The sequence below is a fragment of the Rutidosis leptorrhynchoides genome, chromosome 10, assembly GCF_046630445.1.
Source record: "Rutidosis leptorrhynchoides isolate AG116_Rl617_1_P2 chromosome 10, CSIRO_AGI_Rlap_v1, whole genome shotgun sequence".
In the NCBI taxonomy this organism is placed as follows: domain Eukaryota; kingdom Viridiplantae; phylum Streptophyta; class Magnoliopsida; order Asterales; family Asteraceae; genus Rutidosis; species Rutidosis leptorrhynchoides.
In genome coordinates, this window is record NC_092342.1 from 149,729,820 (window position 1) to 149,755,896 (window position 26,077).

General features: G+C 29.6%; 1 protein-coding gene across 1 annotated transcript; it reads left to right on the plus strand.

Annotated features, from left to right (window-relative positions):
- Positions 1-9,824: 9,824 nt before the first annotated feature.
- On the plus strand, positions 9,825-12,408 carry LOC139870678 (uncharacterized). The gene is made up of 11 exons (XM_071858459.1): positions 9,825-9,980; positions 10,140-10,407; positions 10,501-10,597; positions 10,693-10,823; positions 10,946-11,030; positions 11,136-11,277; positions 11,445-11,496; positions 11,563-11,620; positions 11,702-11,822; positions 11,904-12,140; positions 12,226-12,408. The coding sequence occupies exons 1-11, from the start codon at positions 9,825-9,827 to the stop codon at positions 12,406-12,408; spliced, it is 1,530 nt and encodes a 509-aa protein (XP_071714560.1).
- Positions 12,409-26,077: the final 13,669 nt, after the last annotated feature.

Consider the following 26,077-nt stretch of genomic DNA (forward strand, 5'->3'; position numbering starts at 1 on the left):
AATATGATATATATACATTAAATGTCGTTACAATGATAATCGTTACATATATGTCTCGTTTCAAAATCATTAAGTTAGTAGTCTTGTTTTTACATATGTAGTTCATTGTTAATATACTTAATGATATGTTTACTTATCATAATATCATGTTAACTATATATATAACCATATATATGTCATCATATAGTTTTTACAAGTTTTAACGTTCGTGAATCACCGGTCAACTTGGGTAGTCAATTGTCTATATGAAACCTATTTCAATTAATCAAGTCTTAACAAGTTTGATTGCTTAATATGTTGGAAACATTTAATCATGTAAATATCAATTTCAATTAATATATATAAACATAGAAAAGTTCGGGTCACTACACACCACCACCAACAACAACATCCACATCCCAAACTTCAACATCACAATTTGTACCTTGAGCATCAACGTCATACTCACCATAGATACCAAGGAGTACCAACAACAATAACCGATGAAGTATTGATTCATAACTTCATTGGAGAAATATTCTGCGGTGATTTTGTAATATCTAAAGTCTTAGAAATTATCTATTCCAATCATAACCGTAAATCAGATGAGTAGACCGAAACGAAAGAAGGAAGAGTAGAAACCCTGACCGAAATGGTGCATGATTTATAAGCTAGACTTGTTTTACCGGCAGCATCAACAGTATCGTCAGTATCACCAACTCCGGCAAAACCTGTAGCACTACAAGTTTCGCCAATTCCGTAATCACCAACATCATCACAAATCAACAACGCGTATATTGTATCAATGAGATATGAAGTATTAAATTATTTCCCCTGAAGAAATTATATGTATATTTAATATATATGAATTTTGAAATCAAAATAAATCTTTTTGTACTAAGCTATTACGTGTGAATCTTAACTGGTAGGTACTACTCGTTTAGTTCATATTACTAATATGCAATGATGTACATCCTTCATTAACGACATAACCATCATTAATTACAATATCTGTTTCAAATTCAATGAATTCCTTTTCATAATAAACTAAGTGTATTATTCAATTACACGTTTGATTTTACACTTTCATTTTTGATGTACTCAAAACTTTCTAGAAAACATCATTTGTACCTTGCGAAGTTAGCAAGAGTTTCATAAGCACCAACATGATTCACTAAGGAAATATCAATAAAACTGAATAACGAAGTATTGATTACATTAGTGAAATACTCCTCGAAGATTATTAAATCTTTAATGTTTTAGAGATTATTCATTTATGTTCTAGCTAAAAATCAAATGAGCTTAATATGATATTAACTCATTAAATCTGTATTACATCTGAAGAAAATATACATACTTATATTTTCATAAAGACTGTAATAAAATTCTCAGGTACAAAATATTACTTGTGAAACTTTTAACGGGTAGGTAATACCCGAAAGATATATGAATTCACAATTGATATGTTACATTATTCGATTTTGATTCAGCAAATCATCAACTATACTCACTACTTTCACAACGATATACATTCTTTCCTAGAAATCAAAACAACCATTCGCATTCAAATTTGATTACATATTCTGATTTTGAAAAATCAGAATCCAAGCCAAGATTTAACAGAAAACATCACTCTTAGATTCTTACATCTTTCAAAGCTATACTTTAACTTCAAAACTGTGCTAGAACATCACTTCTATTCATAAACCCAGAAAAAATATTTGTATCATTCAAAATTCTAGAACATCATATGTATCTTGACAATTACAATCTTCATGCAAACCCTTCAAACTTTTGAAAAACACCTCGGATTAATAACCGAAAATTCGGTTATGATAACTTTGAATGCTGATGAAGCAGCAAAAACTGTAAACGACCTTAACAGCCAAAAGTTTGATGATAAAGAATAGTGTGTTGGCAAAGCTTAGAAAAAAAAAGAAGGTTTGGAACTGGAAAACGGATTGAGCAAAGTATGAAGGAGGCTGTGGATAAATCACAAAGAATAAACCTGCCTTCAAAGAATCCAAATGATTTAGTATCTTCTGAAGTCATTAACGAATACCTTGATCCTGACTCTAAACCTTTACGGACAAATCTTCTTTATCGTCTTTCGATATTAGAAATTCTAAGATATCATCGTATCTTTCATTATAAATATCCTCGATATTTCTAAAGATATTTTCATAACTATTCTTACCTGAAATCATTTATCTCTTCACAATATCAGTGTTACATCAGAAAGGAAACTGTTTTAGTTTCTAAAATCTGAAAAGTTTGAACTTAAATTATGAATGTTACTGAAGCAGTGTTGGGAACTGAAGCATGAGTTAGTATAATATAATAACACTTGATCAACATTATTATATTACAGTAAGTCATGCTGAGTTTCTAAATAGAACGTGATGATTCACAGATCATAACGTCATCATGTGCCATGTTACACGACTCTTGTATTATACTTAAACTCTAAACATATCAAGAAAATATTTTTCTTGATGATTCGGCTTTTTTCAAGGTATTCTGGTAATTTGACACATCAAGACCGTGCTATTACAATTTCTTTCTTAGAACATTAACTAAGTTCATTTCAAAATTAATATCTAGGAATTTTGAACCATTATTCGCTTAACTTGAAGTCAGGAAGAGAAGACAAAAGTATGAAGCTTCGAAATATAATTTGGAGTATAAATCGCAGCAAATGGAAGAGAGCATTAACCGTAGATGTCAATGATTATGGAAAGACAGAAGCAGAGACATCGAAATATGAGGGAAGATATAAAACTCAACAACTACCCAGAAATTATTTACCATATATATCGATGAATATAGCAATATAAAGACAAGGGAGGACTAAAAACACTATAAAGCCAAGAGTATAGTAGAAGTGAATAGATTCTTCTGGCGGTAGATGGAAAAGAAGAATGACGGATATGAAGGTTAGAAGTATATTAAGAATAAGAACTGGATTGAGCATATTGACGAATGCTTTAAAATAAGAATTGAGGGAGAAAGAATAAAAGGTACGAGCTGTGGAAAATAAGGAAACGAAGGGAGTAGATTTATAGTATAATATCATACAGGAAAATCGAGAGAGATCATCGCATTAAATCGAAGAGAATCATAATTTCCTTAATTATCGAAGAATCAAATCTTATTACAAAGATTTTCTCCAAATCTCTTGAACTCCGGAAATCAACCCATCTACGTCAAAAGATATGACAAAACTTACTTTTTCTCATTTCACTCTTTTGTGATAACTTCACTCGTACACTTCACATAAACAAATTGTTTTATCCATATTACTCAATGATGATAAAATTCTAATTTTCAGCTCGTATGCGTCATGAAAACATACTTATTGTCAGCCATGACCATCTCAATCAAATTTTGAGACGAAATTTCTTTAACGGGTAGGTACTGTGACAACTCGGAAATTTTTGACCAAATTTAAACTTTATCTTTAAATGATTTAATGTTTTCGGCACGATAATAAAGTCTGTAATGTTGAGTCACGAAAGTTTTGGAACTATATTCATATAATCAATTATTCTTTGACTGTTCTCAACGATTCACGACCAATATATATATATATATATATATATATATATATATATATATATATATATATATATATATATATATATATATATATATATATACATATAACTTAATGTGCATATATATATATATATATATATATATATATATATATATATATATATATATATATATATATATATATATATATATATATATATGATTTCAAGTTATCTAGTAAACGATAGTAACATTTGATTATTGATTCGATTGATATTTAGATAAGTTAACTAAAGCGTTTAAGATGAACCAGTAAAACACTAATTTGCTACAGTATTTTCGAATTGCTACAGTACCCGAAAAGTTACAGTGTTTTTGAAAATCACTATTTACTACAGTAAAAAACTTTGCTACAGTAAAACACTATTTCAAAATAAAAATGTATATATGTATATGTATATACTACGAGGCGATGATTTATAGAAGCAAATAACCAAAACACTTAATTGATTAAAGCTACACTTCGAGTGACTTAGTTTATCAATGATTAAGTTTAATTTTTGATAAAGGTACACGTCGCGTAATGAAAAGTACTAGTTTTCTAAGCGTACGAAAAAGTATTCGAGAAACCGGAACCGGGACATAAGTCGAGTGACAACGTACGAGTCAACGGACCAAAAATTACAAGTCAACTATACACGTGAATATAATATAATATATAATTAATTATATAAATTAAATATATTATATATAATTAAATAATATGTCGACGAACAACGAGACAAATCATTGTGAGCTGGCTGAGGGACTCATCCGATCGCATGAGAATCCCATACAAACCTCATGCGATCGCATGAGGTGCTGGGACAGAAATGATGCTATAAATTCGTTCGATTTCAGTTCGAGTAAAAACATATATCCTTCTCTATCTATCTGCTCTCCCTATATATATTTATATTTATATTATTATTATTATTATTATTATTATTATTATTATTATTATTATTATTATTATTAATATTATTAGTAGTATTCGTATTTATACATAAAATACTACGACGGAGTCATGAGCATGTTATTTTCAAAACAAGCTTTTCGAACGGGTTAAAGCTAAGGAAATTATGGGTTATAGCTATGGAGGTTATGGGTATTACTTGGGGGTTACGACCATGAGTCAAAGGTCAAACCTAGTGTTTATCATCTCCGTTGCGTTTACGTACTTTTCTGCAATATTGAATCACAATATTGATATGTAAGCATATATATTTTTATCTTTTATATATTAATAGTGTATCCATGTCTAGTACTCGAGTATATATGTTTATGCATGCTTGTATGCTTTAATTTTGTCGTTAGATAGTTTATGATGAATCACGAATTAAATACATGTGTTATTGATAAAAGGTATATGATATGCATGTTTTTGGAAAGCTGTCGAAAAATTAATAACTTTTCATTTAGAAATCGTGTGTTTTCAAGGAACGGATTAAAAGTTATGGTCAACTGAATTATGATTAACATTAATCGGAATTGCTTTTGAATATGCAATTGATATTTAAACAACTTGTTTATGAGATTGATAAATTGGATTTTTAAATATTACTAATCGAGTAAATGAATTTCTATATAAGGCACATCTCGTCTTGTTGAACAATTGTCAAAGTTTACTGTCTTATCATGTTTTAAAGCTTTATAAATACTATAATCTGATTTTACAAGTATTGGAAAATCTATATGAAATAATAAAACATGTTTGATTGCCATGATAATTCAAATATAATATAGCTCCTGAAATAAATAATATTTTGAGTTTGATAAACTATAAATTTGTTCAATTATCAAGACTTATATTATGTTAATAGACATGTATAGATTTAAAGATCATTTTGGGTAAGGTTAACTTTTGAGATGACTTTTGTTAACTTTTGTATATGTCGGTCTCGAGCATTAGGATTGTGATACACTATGACCAGACCTAATTTGTTAGACATGTATTGACCAACATATGTTCTCTAGGTTGAGATCTACGGTTATTTTACATTCTTAGTTTCGATCACATTCCGGAGAATTACTTTATGTTCTGTTAAGGTGAGTTTCATTTGCTCCCCTTTTAATTGCTTTTGCAATCTATATTTTTGGGCTGAGAATACATGCACTTTATTTTATACGCAATAGATACAAGTACATATTAAATTCTACACCGAGTTTGAACCGAAAATCCCTTAGCTTTGGTAAATAGTAACTGCCGGTTATAAGAACTGGTGGGCGCGAGTAGTAGTATATAGATCCATAGGGCTTGATATCCCCGTCCGAGCTAGAGCACTAGCCTTTTAACATACGTATGCTATTTGAGGAGCGTACACGTTGGTTTGCGTGTATTATTAAGATGATTATACAAAAGGTATAAATTATATATACGTTAAGTTTAGTTACCAGGGTGCTCAATTTCGTAGAATATTTTGATAAACGTTTCTGGATGAAACAACTGAAAACTTGTGATTCACCTTTATATACAGATTATGCGCAACATTAAAACTATGAACTCACCAATCTTTGTGTTGACACTTTTAAGCATGTTTATTCTCAGGTTTCTAGAAGTCTTCCGCTGTTTGCTTATATGTGATACAAGCTATGTGCATGGAGTCATACATGCTTTATTCAAGAAAACTTTGCATTTACAAAATCATCACCGTGTATCTTATTTTGACTGCATTGTCAATGAATGTATTATGGTAAACTATTATTTATGGTGATTGTCTATATGTAGAAATCATCAAACGTTGAAAACCTTAGAAATTGATATTCATTTATTGCGTACCTTTTGAAAAGAATGCAATATTTACAAAACGTATCATATAGAGGTCAAAACCTCACTATGAAATCAATGAATGATGTATTCGTCCAAAGGGATTTGGAAGGATCGTCACAGTGATTAACAAAATTAGTGTTTTAGTGATCAAAACTCATTTGAATATGAAGGGGGCAACTATTCTAAGTATGTTTAAACATGTTTTGTAAATTATAGATGCCCCGAAGTAGTCAAACATTTCTCAATCAAAAATCCGGATAGTGGGAAATTGCGATCGACCCACGGCTGACCGTGGAGTCGACCATGTACCTTGTTTCGAAGAACAAAGGTACAGGACATCCATAGTCTGACCTACAGTCGACCGTGGACCCAACCGTGCTTCCTTCAGTGTTTTTTAAATGACTCTTTTGACTTTACGATTTTGTGTATTGGTCGTTTGCTAGAGATAGTGTAGGCTTATGAACTTGTGTTGTTCTATACGTTGTTGTAAGCACACAAGACGTGGTGTCATCATCAAAACAAAGTTTTTAACATTTGAATATTTATATTGGATTACTAACCAACATAAATGTTAAATTCATTTAGTTTAATGACCCGTGAAACCACGAATTCAGACTAAGAAACTTGACATTGTTTTTACAAACTTTGGTCAGAATAAATGAACTACGTTCATTCTCTCACCACCCTCTTCCAATTTTCATCACAATTACTGTTTTCCTTGTCATAAAAACCTACATTACAACCTTTTATTAAGACATGTAGTTCAGATACATATCTAACGTAATTAATCCCATAAAGAGAACTCAGGAGTAATAATAATAATAATAATAATAATAATAATAATAATAATAATAATAATAATAATAATAATAATTATTATTATTATTATTATTATTATTATTATTATTATTATTATTATTATTATTATTATTATAATAATAATAAACTTTACTTAAAATTGAGTATTTATATTTTTAATACTCCAATAATTATTAGTAATAACAAATGCTTCTTTAAATTTTTTTAAACTTAAATTAAAATTATTATATGAATGTTGTACAATATATTTTAAAGTTTGTACAAGTGTTCATGGTTTGTTTTGTAAAAGATTGTATATTTTGTTAAAAGGTTTGTACATGTGGTCATGTGGGTATTTATATATTCTGGGTATTTATTTATTTTTATTTTGTATCTTTTCTTCATTAGAATTAATTTTATAATGTAAATCAATAAAATGATATTATCGGTTTGTAGTTGTTTTTATTTTGTATATATAATTTAAAATCATAAAACGTTATTTCCTTCAAAATCGGCATGCATATATTATCGGTATTATTATTTGTTTTTATTTTGTATTTTCTAAATTTTTAAGTAAGTAAATTAATATATAAAATAATACGAGTAATGACATTATCAATATAAAAATTAAAAGGTCATTTTAGATATTTATATGAATATAGATTAATTTTAACACTCATTCTCCCTTTCACCCCATGTTTAAAACTTTATGCTTTCCAATAATCACTTTTCGATTTCTAATTTTTAGTAAGTCTAAGTCTAATATATTTATCTAGTCACTCCTAGTTAATTTATTAATTTAAATAACATATGTTAGAGATTTTATTTTATATTAGTAACCAAACTATTTATTTTATTATCGTAAACCACATCTCATCTCTTCTCTAATCCTCTCTTTATATATTATAACAAACGGTAGATTTACAAAGCAATTTGACAAAAAAAAAAAAAAAAAAAAAAAAAAAGAGAGAGACATGTCAAAGTATTACCCCTTCAATCAAAAAGTCATTATGCTTAAGAACCGTTGGATCAATATTTGTCGATATATTTGTAAAGAATTCAATCCTATAGGCCATCATGGCCTCAATTTAATCTAATACTAACATATACCCGTAGAAAGCGTTGCCACTATACGAAATGAAGCAATGGTTAGCACGCTAAGCTAAGATCAACACTTGGAGAAAGCGGAGCCTTTCTTTCTAGTTAAATATGTATTATGTATAAGTTAGTAAATAGAAGAACAATAGATCTCTCTTAATACTTAAAGCAAACACACAAGTAAGTGATAATTCCATTCAACTTTCAATCCTAGCCATCTAAATTGTTCAACTATACCAATCCTAACCGTACAATCACTAAACCTCGATTTGTCACGTGATATTTGATTAAATTGTTTACATAGTGACCAAACTACCCTTCTGAAAAAAAAACACGGGCTTGTGTTCGGTTTGTAGGGGTCACTCAACAAATCCTCATTTGACTTATTAATAGTTTCTTGTGTTTTCTCCCAAAATCATATAACAATTCAACATTTTAACGACAAATTCATCTCTGATCTGATTTTTACATCCCACCTGTGTTTTTCGATTGATGATACACCTATCCTTTGTTCGTAGTAATCGATTTGCGTCTATAATCAATGTAATAGCGAATCCGAGAATATTCATCTTTATTTTGTTCCTTTGATTTACCTCCAGATCTGATCCTTTCGCAAATATCTAGGTATTATTTCCTTAAAGTAATTTGTCTTTAGATATGGTAGATGTATGTTCATCAATTTATGTTTTTGTTTTTGTGTTTTATTTGATTATAGGCGATCTTCGTAAATATATTTGATAGGCGCATATTCAGATAAGAATACTTTTCTAAGATGAGCAAACATGTGGATAACAGTTTTGATTAATCTGACGTTAAATGGTAGATGTATGTTCAAATCATTCTGTTTTTTATTCTTTGTTTGATTTGATTAATTTTTATGTTCATCATATATTTAATAAGCGCTTATCCAGACTTGAAAACCTTGATAAGTTGAACAAACATGTGGATAACTGTTTTGATTAATCTGATCATACAATAAGTTACAATTTGAATAATCATAGTTATCACCAACACAAAGTTTTTTTCGACTTTTAAAATTTTGTTATGGTTTCAATTACTACTTTAAACCACCATACATTTCATATACTTTTTTTTCCTTAGTTTTTTCATACCATTTTAATAATTTTTTAATTTATAGGTCACAATTGATACAACTTATGTTTGATACAAAACAGATATTGACAGATTTTATTTCGTACATATATTCTAAATTAGCAAGTAATACTCTTACTTAATTCACAGAATCGTAAATATAAATCAAAAAGCCACTATCATCGATGTGCTTGAGCTGTAATACATAGTTGATCCTATCTATTTTTGGCTATTATATTGAGTATTAACTGTTTAGCGCGTTATTGTAAACATTGTTTTGGAATTCAAATTTTGGTCCATATATAACGTAAATCCACCCTTTAACCGCCCTATGAGTTGCTGAAATTACACCAATCAAAATTAATGTAATTGATAAGACCGAATAATTGTTACCTTAAATCATTGAGCTATGATTGATCGCCTCTCTATTTAAGCAGCATTCTATTCTATTTGTTTCACTCATCATCGTTTTGCAAGCACCAACCAAGTAACACATTATTCGGTTTTCGATATGGCAGCTGTTGAAGAGTTTACTCCACTTAATCAGATTAGAAAAGGTGTTGATTCATACAATGTCAAGGTCAAGGTACACTTTGTATGGAAAAAGTTTTGGCTCAACAATCCTACTTCTGTAGCATCAATTGAGATGGTTTTGGTCGACCAACAGGTAAACATGTCTTGCTGCTGTAAATTAATATTGTATGAACAATATCTCATTCTCATTTTGAATATCTCTATGAATCATGGTTTCGACGATCACATATATGTAGAATTATCAGATCTTCTGTCATTTATTCATCCTTTGTTCGTGTACTATTTTTTTCAGGGCAATAAGATTAGAGCTTGCATTGAGAAAGATACTGTACGCTATTTTGAACAAACTTTCATAGATGGACGATTCTTAATAATGGGTGGCTTTGTAGTTGTCGATGAGAATGACCACACCAAATTCATTGATAACAGGTTTAAGTTGCTTATTTTAAAAAACAGTATTGTTAAGAAGGCTCCAGAATTTCTCATTGAAAGGGATGTGTTCCGTTTTGCTACCTATGACCAAGTTAATAACAGGGTCCTCAAGACTGATGAAGTATTTGGTAAGCAACTTAAGCCTCTATCAAATATATGTTTTGACTGAATCATCATCGCAATCGTTATTTCGCTATACTTTTTTAACATAATTCTTACAGATGTTGTTGGAAGGGTGGTGAACGTTTTAAACTTTCGTACTATAAGGGATAAGAATTGTGTCCGCAAGAAGCTAGAGTTTCAATTGCTTTTTCATAGGTACACATTTTAATCAAATATAATGAACTTGATAGTTTACTGCACCAATAAGTGACAATTGTGATTTTAACTAAATTCCTTTATATCCTTTATAGTGGTGAAATTATTCGTTGTGCATTGTGGGGCGATCATGGTATTCGTCTATTAGATGTTGCCAAGAAACATCAAATTAGTGGATCTCCAGTTATAGCCCTCATCCACAATTGTCTGTTGAAGAATTGGGATGGTAATTTTTATATAATAAACACTCAATAATTATTTAGTTTTCCAATGAATGAATTTTAACCTTGCATTTCTATTTTTTATTTTTAATAACATATATCCCTTCTATTAAAACGTTCCATTTAGGCACTCCGGAAGTTAATAACATCTTTTTTGGAACCCGATTGTATCTGAACGAATCGGTTCCACCCATCGATCAATTCAATCAAATGTAAGTTAGACTTTTATTGTTTCTTTTTATCAAACATGCATTTTTATGATACATAGTCCTAACTCATCGCGTTATCTTCATCTCACGATAAAACATAACTTTCAGGTTATCAAGCTCTCCGAGGCTAGCTGAGTTCACTTTAATTCCTACTATGTCACCTGACTTTAGCGATGCTGAAGAAATAACTAGCAACAAGTTTACTGCTACTCATCCAGTTTTCGTTTCTGCCATATTCAAATTGCCAAAGGTGACAATAACATATTAAAAAAAAAGGAATTAATCAAAGAATATTGATAATCTACAATAAAATATGCCAGAATTGATGCTGAACAAACTCTTTCAAAATTTGTATATACACTTTTCTAACCATTGTTTTTTTGAATTTTTTTGGTTTTTTTACCAACCATTAATTAGGATGTGTATTTTGTGCTTTTGGGAAACGTTGTCAAACTGTTTGGAAGTGATGGTTGGTTTCAGCAGTACTGTCCGGTGTGAGAAAAGAGGTTGTATTATGTGTTTAATGTTGAGTTAGAAAAACAAGTGTTGTGGTGTGACGTGTGTAAGTCGGATGATCAAAAGTGGAACCCAAGGTATACCTGTCTCTTTATTAGTAGTTTATATACACATATTCAGAAATGGTTAAAAAAATTTCACATGATTTCGCAATGCAGAATTCGCACGACTATGACAATTAAGGATCAGACTGACGAGTGTCAGCTCATTTTGTTCGATTCTCAATTGTCTAAAATTGTAAATAGAAGCTCAACTTGGCTGAATGCGACGGCACAAGCTGTAAGTATTTGATATAAAACCATTTTTGTCATGACAATTTGGTTTAAACTTTAACCATGTGTACTTTCTTACTTAATGCAGTGTGTTGATCCGTTTGATGTACCTCACGTACTCAATGAAGTATTGAACAAGAGTTTTGTTTTTCTCGCTAAAAAGACACATTTTAATGTTCAAAACAATTACAATGCTTATACCGTATTGGATGCAACCGATGAATTAGTTGTGCTTGATGAGGTTCAAAAAAAGCTCAGTGCAATGGGTCTTCCGCTTGAAGTTATCAATGTTGAGGCTGAATACGAAACACCCAAACAGTCCAAGGTTAATTATATTTTTAAATTACTTTTTATAATGCAATTAAATTACTTATTATCACCAGTCAAAATATTTTTATGTGCATGGATAGACTGAAGGGACTTTTAGAAATACCAATGATTTTTCAAGTTCCAGTCAAAGCAACGGTGGTGACACATCTGATGGAAAGCGTAAGATGTTTGAAACACCTGATGGTAACGATGAAGACACCCCCACTGGTGGTACATCTGCTGGCATCGGAGCACTTAAAATTCCTAAGATGGAATCGCTTTGATTACGCCTTCGACGGTGTTCAAGATTTTTTCACATATTATTATTAGAAATAAAGCGTTGCTCTAATGTTTTTTGAGTAACTGCCATGTCAAAGTTGGAGTCTTTGATACTATGTTGATTGTGTTTCTTTTTTACTGGGCTTTTTTTTGTTTAATTTGAACGATTATCGCAAGATTGGTTCTTGCTATTTTAATTAAAGCAATAAATTTTATCTTTTGTTATTATTTACATAATCTTTTTTGATTTTTTTATTTTTATTTTTGTTTAAGTATATCTACCGAACGTAGACATGTAGACGGTTTAATCCATATATGAATATACTTATTCAAGACATTAAGATTAAACAAAAAAAAACTCATTGACTTTTCAACATTTGAAGCACAACCTTACAATTACTTATTACACAATTTGGTTACAAGATACTTATACTTTAAAATAAACATCATTGTCAAGTTGTTGTAACAAGATAATTATACTTACAAATTAACAAGATCGCCTAAATCTTAGTTACAAGATACTTATACTTTAGATTAAACATCATTGCCAAGTTTACATTTTATAATATATTAGTTTAATAAAACATTTGTTACAGACAATTACTTTAAGATTTGGTAACAATTTTATGAAGAAAAAAAAATTGAATTATAAGCGAAACTGCAACTTACTATTTGGGCTTAAGATAAAAAGCCCAGTATGCCTCTACTATTTGGGCCAGTGCAAACGAATACACAATTTTAGTCCAATATCATTGCAGAGAAATGTGACGGCATTTTTTAAACACACATAATCTTTTGTTAAAATTGACACGATGAAAGTATCTGCACTGGGAAACACAAAGATCTTCACTATACATACACATTTTCCAACACCGATCATCCCAAAAAGGGTTTCTTGAAGATTAACTGTAATCACGAACATCAGATCGAAGTAAGTCTGTATATCTTCCTGATTATATCTATTCAAGTAACGTTAGTTACTTCCATCCTGTTTCGATTTGTCTCTAATTGATAATGTTTTGATATTGTTGAGTGTTATAATACCCAAAAGGCTATTGTAACAATTGATTTTTTGATCCGGTTGTTATGTGTATACCCAAAAGTATATTCCACCAAGGGTGGTTCCTCTTCACTCTTGCTAAAATACTTTCTATGCATCCTTCTGTACCCAAATGGATTCGTGTTGAATTAAGTATATGCATGCAATGTTAGTTTGAGTAGATTATAGGATCAAAGAAAGATCTTCTATTGATAAGCCCAAACGGCTTCGTACTCAAATAGGTATACGCATAGAATTTAGTTTAATTAGATAATAGGAGTTATTTAAGTACATTTAAATTGTTAATTGTAAAATTAGATTTTGGCAAAGTAAAAACCAGTCACAGTAACGTGTTATATACCTACGGATTATTCAATGCCATACTTCACAAATGACTTGTGATTACAAGTTGTCACCGTTGATTCGATCTTCGAATATGGAAATATTTTTTATTTTCATACAGTTAATAATATTGTCTAATTTGTTATTTGTCATGATTATATCAACTTACTGTTTAAGCAATCCTTTTACTAAATTATACTTCGCGTAATTCAGATTAAACAATCATGTCTATCAACATTGAGAAGCCATCTTTCTTCAAGATATTAAGATATCCAAAGTCTCCGTTTATGGTAACTTCACTCTATTCAGTATTTAAACGTCTCATCCAATTCAAAACACAATTTTAAATAATTATAATGACAACTAATTATAATAACCCCTATCGACCAACTTACCAAAGGTAATAATGGTTACAAGGTTCAGGTTAAAGTACATTTTGCTTGGAACAAGATGTCGAAAACCAACAATCCATCATCTCTTGAAATGGTGTTGGTAGACCAAAAGGTATAAACATTACTTATCATCTTTAATACTACTTGCCTATCATTCATCTTAACAATCAAAATACCTTACTTTGAGCTTTGAGTTTTCTTAATTAAATGAATGAAAATGTTATATCAGGAATCTCAGAAATGTGTATTAAAACAGTTGTATTTGAAACTATCTAATTGTATTTTAAATTCCTCATCAATAGAATATACCATTTAAATCAAAGAAATTCACTATTAATGTTTATTAGAGGGTTACAACAACTACTGCTTATCTATTCTTGACCGTACCTATTCTTATATACCATAAATGACTCATAACAACTAGATTAATAACCATTCAAATATTTATTCTTTTAACAGGGAAAGACAATAAGAGCTACCATAGGAAACGAGGATATTCCGTACTATGATGATATCTTTACACAAGGATCCTTCTTATATCTGACTAACTTCATAGTAGCAGATGCAAATGACAAGAGGATTTTTCATAGACAATGATTACAAGATCATTATTAATAGATCTACAAACGTCCTAATGTCTCCAGACTTCTCTATCCACCCTGACCTTTATCGTATTGCTGATTATGATGATGTCAACCTATATTTGATAGCTCCTAAAGAAGTTTTTGGTATGTTAATTAATAACCAAATATACCAAAATTAATTATGTCTTCAATTAATTCGAATAGTATTATAATTTTTATATGATCTAATATGTTACTCTTTTTTTCTAGATGTCGTGGGAAGAGTTGTTAACATCAACAAGTTTACAACCATCAAAGAAAATAATGGTGAACGGAAAATAATCAACTTTCAATTGCAAAGTCCATCGTAATATTTTTTCATTTTTATTTTATTTTAATTTAATTTATTGTTCTACTAATTAGAATGTTATATTAATTTTTGTAAATGTTTGATGAAAAACTACAGGGGAAAATACATCAATTGTTCTCTGGTTGGAGAGCATGCAATTAAACTACTACGAGTTGCAAGAATAAGTCACCATAATGGTATACCATTGGTAGCTTTAATCCATAATTGTAAGCTTAGAGAGTGCGTAGGTTAGTAGAACATGCTGTATATCTTAAGCAATTTAAATATATCATATTACTCTTTCAATAACTAATGATTTATTATACAGGTCCCATAGTGCGAAATATATCACATCCAAGTCGTTTATATCTCAATGAAAAAATTGAACCTATATATATGTTCAAATCACTGTAAGTTACCACCAATTCATAATGTTATTCCACTGTATTTTTAATCAACTGTCCATTATATCCACTTGTGTTCATGTATCCATTATACAATAACACTTTTTTTTTTATTTTGGAAATATAATTCACAAATAATGTTTTCCAAATAGGTTTGCAAATAATCCAGACCTTCCTATGTTGATGGACGTGCCAACCATTTCTGACTACTATCATGAGGATACCATATCTTTCAAACCAGAATTTATTTATCATCGGGAAATTAAAATTGCATATATGAAGTATTTGCCTAAGGTAATATTATCGATAACTTTATTAAAAAATCAACAAGTTATTTGTTTAGTAATCGTCATAAAAACACGATTTCTATTTATTATACGCAAGTTACCTAAATTTATGACTTACACGGATTAATTAAACAGGAAACTGAATTTCTACTTCGTGGTTGTAACGACCCGGAAATTTCCGACCAAATTTAAACCTTAAACTCTATATGTTTCCGACACGATAAGCAAAAACCCTAATGTTGAGTATAGAAAGTCTGAAATCTATATCTGGATGATTAGTTACCCTTTGACCAAGCCTGACGATTCACGAACATTTATGTGTATACGTGTTATATATTTATTTATGGATAACAATAATAATGTATTAGATATGTAATATTAGGTATCGATATAAGATTATCATATTTATTGGCGAGAGTAGAAGTTAACGGAATTTTATAAATATTTGGAACTGCCTTTGTCAAATTATGAACGAGTTATTTTAATAAGATTAAAAGTTTTAACGATTTCTTAAAAGTCGGAATTTTTCTAGAAACCTTTTGTCTTTTCGTAAACTTTAACGGCCCGTGATTTTTATAAAAATAAACATTTAAATAAAACGTGTTCTTTAAAAATATATATTTACGTATTTTACTAAACGACTAAATATAATACAAAAAGATTTCGATTTAAAAATATATTTTGGAAAAATAACTAGATTCCGATTTATAAAAGTAAATGATCACGGTGTTCAAAAGATTATGTTACATTTTTGGTAAGATTGTTTTCGTGATTTAAATTTATTATTTTTGACAAAGGTACGAGTCCCAAAACATAAACGTTAATTTTCTCAGCATACGAAACTTTATTTGGAAAACTGGAACCGGGACTTTAACTGGGTGACAAAGTAAAAGTAAATTTTGTAAAAAAATTATATTTTTACCATCAACCTAAATAAAATATAATATTTAATTATATAAATTAATAAATATAAATATTAAATAAAACTCATCGGCTAGATATTTTTTGAAACAAGATGACAGCTCAGGTCTTTAAATACTCGATCAAGTTTACCTACTTCATACTTCATTTCATCAAAACACGCACACAGCCACACTTTTACAATTACTTACACGCATACACTTATAATATTACTTTACATACATATTAATTATTATAATTATTATTATCATAATTATAATTATAATTATTATTATTAATCTAAGATTAATATTATTATTAATCCTAAGATTAGAGATGTTATTGTTATTAAAAATCTCCTATATATTATGACGGGGCTCTGCCCAAGTGTTCCAAAAATGGGTTGATGAGTGGGACAAAATTTAGGAGAATATGGATAATAGCTAAGGAGATTATGGGTATGGATCGGGGGTTTTGCTCGTGAATTAAACTAGTATATATCGTCTCCGGGTGTTTATATATCTATCCTGCAATATTGAATCTCAATATTGATACGTGAGCACTCTAAACTTAACTTTTATTTAATAATAATGTATCCATGACTAGTGCTCGAGAAATTAGGATCGAGTATGTTTTTAAATTCATTTTTGTCAAATTATATCTTAGGATAGAATCTGAATTAGTTACTTCTGCGGTCAAGATAAGTTATATGAATTATATGTTTTTGGAAAGGTAGCGAAAAACTATAAATTTTTCATTTAGATGTCGAATGGATTCGACGGACGGATTTAAAGTTATAGTCAATTGAACTTTTGTACAAATTATTAAAAATGAATATTTTTATGTCATCGTTGAAATTATCGTTACTACTATAATTACTATCATTAAAATTATTATGATTTTTATTATTATTGATAACTAATATTTTTATCAAAAACTGTAAAATTATTATTTTTGAAATTATTAATATTGTTATTGTTATTATTATTATTATTATGATTATTATTATTATGAGTATTTATGTTAGTAACTATAAATAATTATTATTTTTGTCAACAACTATGAAAATATTATTTTGATTATTATAATTAATAAAATTATTAATTTATTCTTTTTGTTATCATTATTAATATTAAATTATTATATTGATCATTATTAAAAATTATTAATAAAATTATCATTTTTATTTAATGTATCATCTTTAAAGGAAACATTATTATTATAAAATATTAACTCATCGTTTTAAAATATTTTAACAAGTGAAGTATATTATTACTAATTTTGTAAAATATTTAAAATATATATATATATATATATATATATATATATATATATATATATATATATATATATATATATATATATATATATATAATGATGATATTTAATTATGTATAAATTTAGAAATTATCTTGAGTCAATGAATTTCTGTTAACTTTTGCATAATAGTCTCGAGCATTAGGATTGTGGTACACTGTAAATTGACTTTATCTGTTAATTAGATATTAATCAATACAAATATATATATAATTAACTAGGTTCGTGAATCGAAGGCCAACCATATAAGTTATCAATGGTGTTATATGTATTTTTACTACAAAATACATTAGGTGAGTATATAGATCCCTTTTAAACTCTAAATATTTTTGGGCTGACAATACATGCGCTGTTTTTATAAATGATTTACGATATGGACACAAGTGATCAAAAATAAACTTTACGTTGAGTTGTACCATGGCATATCTCTTTATACTTGGTAACTGCTAATTACGTGAGGAGCGTAAACGCGAATCCTGTTGATAGATCTATCGGGCTGACATCCCCAACCGGGCTGGACGACCAGCATTTAACGGTTGCACAGTACTTCGTTTCGTTACTACACTTTGGTACGGTGTAGGGTTTATTTAAGAATATGCTGCTGTGGCTTTTAGTTAAGTATGGTTACCAAGTGCTCAACGTCTTTTCATACACGAGGAGTGTATTATGTATAAACTTTAAATCTTGTGGTCCATGGTTATTATATCGCTGCTAGCATCAAACCTATATATCTCACCAACTTTATGTTGACGTTTTAAAGCATGTTATTCTCAGGTACGAATTAAGTCTTCTGCTGTGCATTAGCTCATGTTAAGGATACTACTTGGGACCATTTAAGCCATGATACAAGGACGTTGCATTTGAGTCATTGAAGTTCATTAGAGATTATTATTAAGTAAATGACAGTTTAGGTCATTTGGTTATTATGAAATGTTAGGTGAATATGTCAATTCTCGATGTAATGATAGATTGCCTTTTAAGAATAAATGCAACGTTTGTAAAATGTATCATATAGAGGTCAAGTACCTCGCGATGTTATCAACTATTGTAATTCGTTTATAATCAATATGGACGTTGTCCAGATGGATTAGTTCGGGTTATTAGAGTTGGTATCAGAGCGTTGGTCTTAGCGAACCAGGTTACCCATTAGTGTGTCTAACTGGTAGTTGTTAGGATACATTAGTGAGTCTGGACTTTGACCGTGTCGGCCTGTCAAAAGTTTTGCTTATCATTTCTAGTCGGAAATCATCTGCTTATCATCCTTAGAAAATTTCCTGCTTATCATTCTTTAGTCTAGACATGTCTTACTGCATTTAGTGCATCGATAGTGTATAGACAAAAATTCATATCTTAGCGCATCCTAGATTTGCCTGATATATGCCGTAAATTCCTTTGAAGTCTATGAAATCTTTGGTAATATATATAGATATTCTATATAGTTAGAATATCATACGACATCCGAAAATCATTTCACATCGAGGAACCTTTCCATCCACTAAATTATCCTTTTGGCGATAAACCTGAAACACTTACCGACGAACCTGTTCGAGAAACCATTTCTTTTTCCCTTTTTACGGATATCTCATCATAATTACATACCATCTCATATTCCGAATTTTATACATCCGCTCGCTTCAATCGCCAATCATTCCGGTGTACAAGCATAAGTTAACAAACTTCGCGCTCGTGTGACGGCTATGGAAAATATGGTGCGACGGTTACAAACACCAGCATCAGCCACAACCGCGTCGTAAACCTCAACGTCATAAACTATACCTTGAGTATAGTCACCGTTCTACATATCGTTCTATCTACTAAATTTTCGTTTGACATATCGTTCTATATCGATTACCTTCTCTTTACATTTTACCTCATATATCTTCGTTCGACATGGCAATCATGTAATCTCTAATGTTTTAGAGATCATGTAATCCGGTGCTAACGATAAATCAAATGAGTTTAATATTTTATTGACTCATTAAATCTATGATTACGTCCGATGAAAATATATATGCAAGTATATTTTCATAAAGAATGTAATAAAAAAAAAAATTCTCTCGTACAAACTGTTAATGATAAAAATATTTTAACGGGTGGGTAGTACCCGAGGAATATTTAGAATTCACATTAATAAGTTACACTGAACATTCTTTGAATCTGATTCAACGATTATCTATTATCCTACTTACAATCACCGATATTCGTATCCGCTCACCTCAGAATAACCATTTTCATTCAAATTTCATATTTGGATTTTTACCTATCAGAATCCAACAAGTGGCATAACGAAGAAAACATTGGATATAATAAAATTTGTTAGAAACAAACGGATTAACTAATTGTAAATCTATTAAGGATTCCACGCTAACTGTTCCGGCTAACTGTTCCCAGCTAACTGATTAACATTTAATTTATCGCAATTTACATTCTCGCAATTTTATTTATCGTCATTTAATTTTATGCATTTTTAAGTCGGGACACATGTACGCAATACGTCGGATTAATTCTGAGACAACACGGTACATGGGTCATGATATATACTTATTTAATTTACGCATTTAAATAACGGGACACGTATACAAGGTTTCGACTTATCATACTGACCCATCTATATATATATTTCGGAAAAAACCGTAGACAATCTATATGTGAAGGAGGGAGTTGGCTATACAGGGTCGGAGTTGATTCCAAAATATATATATACTTTGAGTTGTGATCGACACCGAGACCGGTACACGGGTCACGATACGTATTAATTAATTATATATATATATATATATATTATATTAAATATGAATATATTGAATTGTTGAACCCTTGGACCATTGAACTATTGAACGATTGAACTATTGGACTGCTAACGTTGAACAATTAAAATGAGTTAAAATGCTGATTATAACATATGAAACTAAAACTAATCTTCAAGTTTGCCACTTGATTTTATCCTAAACCTCATTCGTGTCTTGGTGATTACAATTCGCATTCAAAATCTTTTCATGATTTTTGAAAACGCCTCGATCGAGAAGTTGAACTAGCCGCACCTCGTCTATGGAAGAAAGATTTATGCATACGAATATGCACCTGAAAAAAAAAAAAAAAAAAAAAAAACTCTCGAACTAAAATTCATAGTTTAACGCGTACCTGTGATGAATCCTTTGTAATTTATTAGCAAAAACAACCCTACAATTCCTTTTCAAGAAGCTAATTTTGTCACAGCTCCACTTTGACTTCTCAGTAAAACTACTCCTACTATAACCTCGATATTTATACCTTGTCCTTTCGCCGTCGTTACCGGAAAACCTTTTATATTCCACAACATCCTCAGCAGATGTACCTGCAACTCGTCGTCTCTTTGGCGGAACCCGTGACCAGTATTTTGAAAATCTCGCAGAACTTCTCCAAGTTATACCTACAACGTCTATCCCTAAGAATTTCATACTCCAAATGTGAAATTCTGAAAAACATCTTGAATTAAAGATAGTTCTCGAAATGCTGATGAAGCAGCAAAAACCGTAAACGACTTTAACAGTCAAAAGTTTGATGATAAAGTATAGTGTGTTGGAAAAGCTCAGAAAAATAGAAGGGGTTGGAATTGGATAATGGATGGAGCAAATTATGAAAAAAGGTTGTGGATAAATCACAAGAACTGAACCTGCTTCCAAAGAATCAAAATGATTCAGTGCCTGCTGAAACCGTCAGTAAGAACCCTACTCTTTATCCTAAACCTTGCCCGGATGATATTCTTCATCATCATCTCATCTTAGATAATATAAGATATTTTCATCTCCATATTTTTGGAGATATCTTCATCCTTCCGTAACTTCTGCGTTACAATACAAAAGAAACTGTGTTAGTTCCTAAATTCTAAAACCTTCGAGTTTAAAATAGGAATGTTCTGAAGCAGTGTTGGGAACTGATGCATGAATTAGTATAATATAATGAAACTTGATCAACTTCATTATATTACAGTAATACATGTTAAGATTCTAATGAAGCATGATGATTCACAGTACCATCATCATGTGCCATGTTACACGGCTCTTACATTCTATCCAATCTCCAAGCATATTAGAACGTATCACCCTGATAGTTCTAATTTTCCGAAATATTCGGGTAATCTGACAAATTAAAATTGTACCATTCCTTTCTGAGAACATTAGTCATGATACCTACGAATTCCGAACCATTGCTCGCTTGTCTTGAGGACAGGAAGAGGAAATGAAAGAATGAAGCTCCAAAATAGAAACTAGAGTATCAATCGCAGCAAATAGGAGAAAGAGTAGAAGTTGTGGGATATGGAAATAAGGAAACGAAGGGGGTAGTTTTATAAGTGAAATATCCGACAAAGAAATCACAACAGATTTTCCGAAGAACCAAATCTTATTACAAAAGATTTTCTTTAAATTTCGTGAATTCCGGAAATCAATCATAACCACGTCATCAGTTAAAACGATACCATATTACTCATTTCATTCTTTTGTGATAGCTTCACTCGTGCGCTTCACATGATCGAATCGTTTTATCCATATCTTTCAAAAATGATAAAACTCTATCATTACCTCATATTCGTCATGAAAACATTTCTATTGTTATTTATGACAATTCCTACCAAATTTCGAGGACGAAATTTCTTTAACGGGTGGGTACTGTAACGACCCGGAAATTTCCGACCAAATTTAAACCTTAAACTCTATATGTTTCCGACACGATAAGCAAAAACCCTAATGTTGAGTATAGAAAGTCTGAAATCTATATCTGGATGATTAGTTACCCTTTGACCAAGTCTGACGATTCACGAACATTTATGTGTATACGTGTTATATATTTATTTATGGATAACAATAATAATGTATTAGATATGTAATATTAGGTATCGATATAAGATTATCATATTTATTGGCGAGAGTAGAAGTTAACGGAATTTTATAAATATTTGGAACTGCCTTTGTCAAATTATGAACGAGTTATTTTAATAAGATTAAAAGTTTTAACGATTTCTTAAAAGTCGGAATTTTTCTAGAAACCTTTTGTCTTTTCGTAAACTTTAACGGCCCGTGATTTTTATAAAAATAAACATTTAAATAAAACGTGTTCTTTAAAAATATATGTTTACGTATTTTACTAAACGACTAAATATAATACAAAAAGATTTCGATTTAAAAATATATTTTGGAAAAATAACTAGATTCCGATTTATAAAAGTAAATGATCACGGTGTTCAAAAGATTATGTTACATTTTTGGTAAGATTGTTTTCGTGATTTAAATTTATTATTTTTGACAAAGGTACGAGTCCCAAAACATAAACGTTAATTTTCTCAGCATACGAAACTTTATTTGGAAAACTGGAACCGGGACTTTAACTGGGTGACAAAGTAAAAGTAAATTTTGTAAAAAAATTATATTTTTACCATCAACCTAAATAAAATATAATATTTAATTATATAAATTAATAAATATAAATATTAAATAAAACTCATCGGCTAGATATTTTTTGAAACAAGATGACAGCTCAGGTCTTTAAATACTCGATCAAGTTTACCTACTTCATACTTCATTTCATCAAAACACGCACACAGCCACACTTTTACAATTACTTACACGCATACACTTATAATATTACTTTACATACATATTAATTATTATAATTATTATTATCATAATTATAATTATAATTATTATTATTAATCTAAGATTAATATTATTATTAATCCTAAGATTAGAGATGTTATTGTTATTAAAAATCTCCTATATATTATGACGGGGCTCTGCCCAAGTGTTCCAAAAATGGGTTGATGAGTGGGACAAAATTTAGGAGAATATGGATAATAGCTAAGGAGATTATGGGTATGGATCGGGGGTTTTGCTCGTGAATTAAACTAGTATATATCGTCTCCGGGTGTTTATATATCTATCCTGCAATATTGAATCTCAATATTGATACGTGAGCACTCTAAACTTAACTTTTATTTAATAATAATGTATCCATGACTAGTGCTCGAGAAATTAGGATCGAGTATGTTTTTAAATTCATTTTTGTCAAATTATATCTTAGGATAGAATCTGAATTAGTTACTTCTGCGGTCAAGATAAGTTATATGAATTATATGTTTTTGGAAAGGTAGCGAAAAACTATAAATTTTTCATTTAGATGTCGAATGGATTCGACGGACGGATTTAAAGTTATAGTCAATTGAACTTTTGTACAAATTATTAAAAATGAATATTTTTATGTCATCGTTGAAATTATCGTTACTACTATAATTACTATCATTAAAATTATTATGATTTTTATTATTATTGATAACTAATATTTTTATCAAAAACTGTAAAATTATTATTTTTGAAATTATTAATATTGTTATTGTTATTATTATTATTATTATGATTATTATTATTATGAGTATTTATGTTAGTAACTATAAATAATTATTATTTTTGTCAACAACTATGAAAATATTATTTTGATTATTATAATTAATAAAATTATTAATTTATTCTTTTTGTTATCATTATTAATATTAAATTATTATATTGATCATTATTAAAAATTATTAATAAAATTATCATTTTTATTTAATGTATCATCTTTAAAGGAAACATTATTATTATAAAATATTAACTCATCGTTTTAAAATATTTTAACAAGTGAAGTATATTATTACTAATTTTGTAAAATATTTAAAAATATATATATATATATATATATATAATGATGATATTTAATTATGTATAAATTTAGAAATTATCTTGAGTCAATGAATTTCTGTTAACTTTTGCATAATAGTCTCGAGCATTAGGATTGTGGTACACTGTAAATTGACTTTATCTGTTAATTAGATATTAATCAATACAAATATATATAATTAACTAGGTTCGTGAATCGAAGGCCAACCATATAAGTTATCAATGGTGTTATATGTATTTTTACTACAAAATACATTAGGTGAGTATATAGATCCCTTTTAAACTCTAAATATTTTTGGGCTGACAATACATGCGCTGTTTTTATAAATGATTTACGATATGGACACAAGTGATCAAAAATAAACTTTACGTTGAGTTGTACCATGGCATATCTCTTTATACTTGGTAACTGCTAATTACGTGAGGAGCGTAAACGCGAATCCTGTTGATAGATCTATCGGGCTGACATCCCCAACCGGGCTGGACGACCAGCATTTAACGGTTGCACAGTACTTCGTTTCGTTACTACACTTTGGTACGGTGTAGGGTTTATTTAAGAATATGCTGCTGTGGCTTTTAGTTAAGTATGGTTACCAAGTGCTCAACGTCTTTTCATACACGAGGAGTGTATTATGTATAAACTTTAAATCTTGTGGTCCATGGTTATTATATCGCTGCTAGCATCAAACCTATATATCTCACCAACTTTATGTTGACGTTTTAAAGCATGTTATTCTCAGGTACGAATTAAGTCTTCTGCTGTGCATTAGCTCATGTTAAGGATACTACTTGGGACCATTTAAGCCATGATACAAGGACGTTGCATTTGAGTCATTGAAGTTCATTAGAGATTATTATTAAGTAAATGACAGTTTAGGTCATTTGGTTATTATGAAATGTTAGGTGAATATGTCAATTCTCGATGTAATGATAGATTGCCTTTTAAGAATAAATGCAACGTTTGTAAAATGTATCATATAGAGGTCAAGTACCTCGCGATGTTATCAACTATTGTAATTCGTTTATAATCAATATGGACGTTGTCCAGATGGATTAGTTCGGGTTATTAGAGTGGTCGAGTGTCGCGTGTTAGTGACAATCATGGTTGGTTTATGCGCTGTTGTGTTAAATGTGATAAAGAAGTTGATGAAATCGAATTACTTGATAAAGAAGGAACTACATGGTGGTGTACTGAATGCAATTGTGAAGCGGATTGGTTCCGAAAGTTAGTTCATTAATTTTTAAGTTTTCTTTACGTAAAAACAAATTATCAGAAACTATTAAATATCATTGGCATAAAATTTTGTAGGATACGTACTGCAATGAGAGTAACTGATGTAAGTGGTAGATGTGATATCATATTGTTTGACAAACTATTGTCTAAGTTGGCTGGAA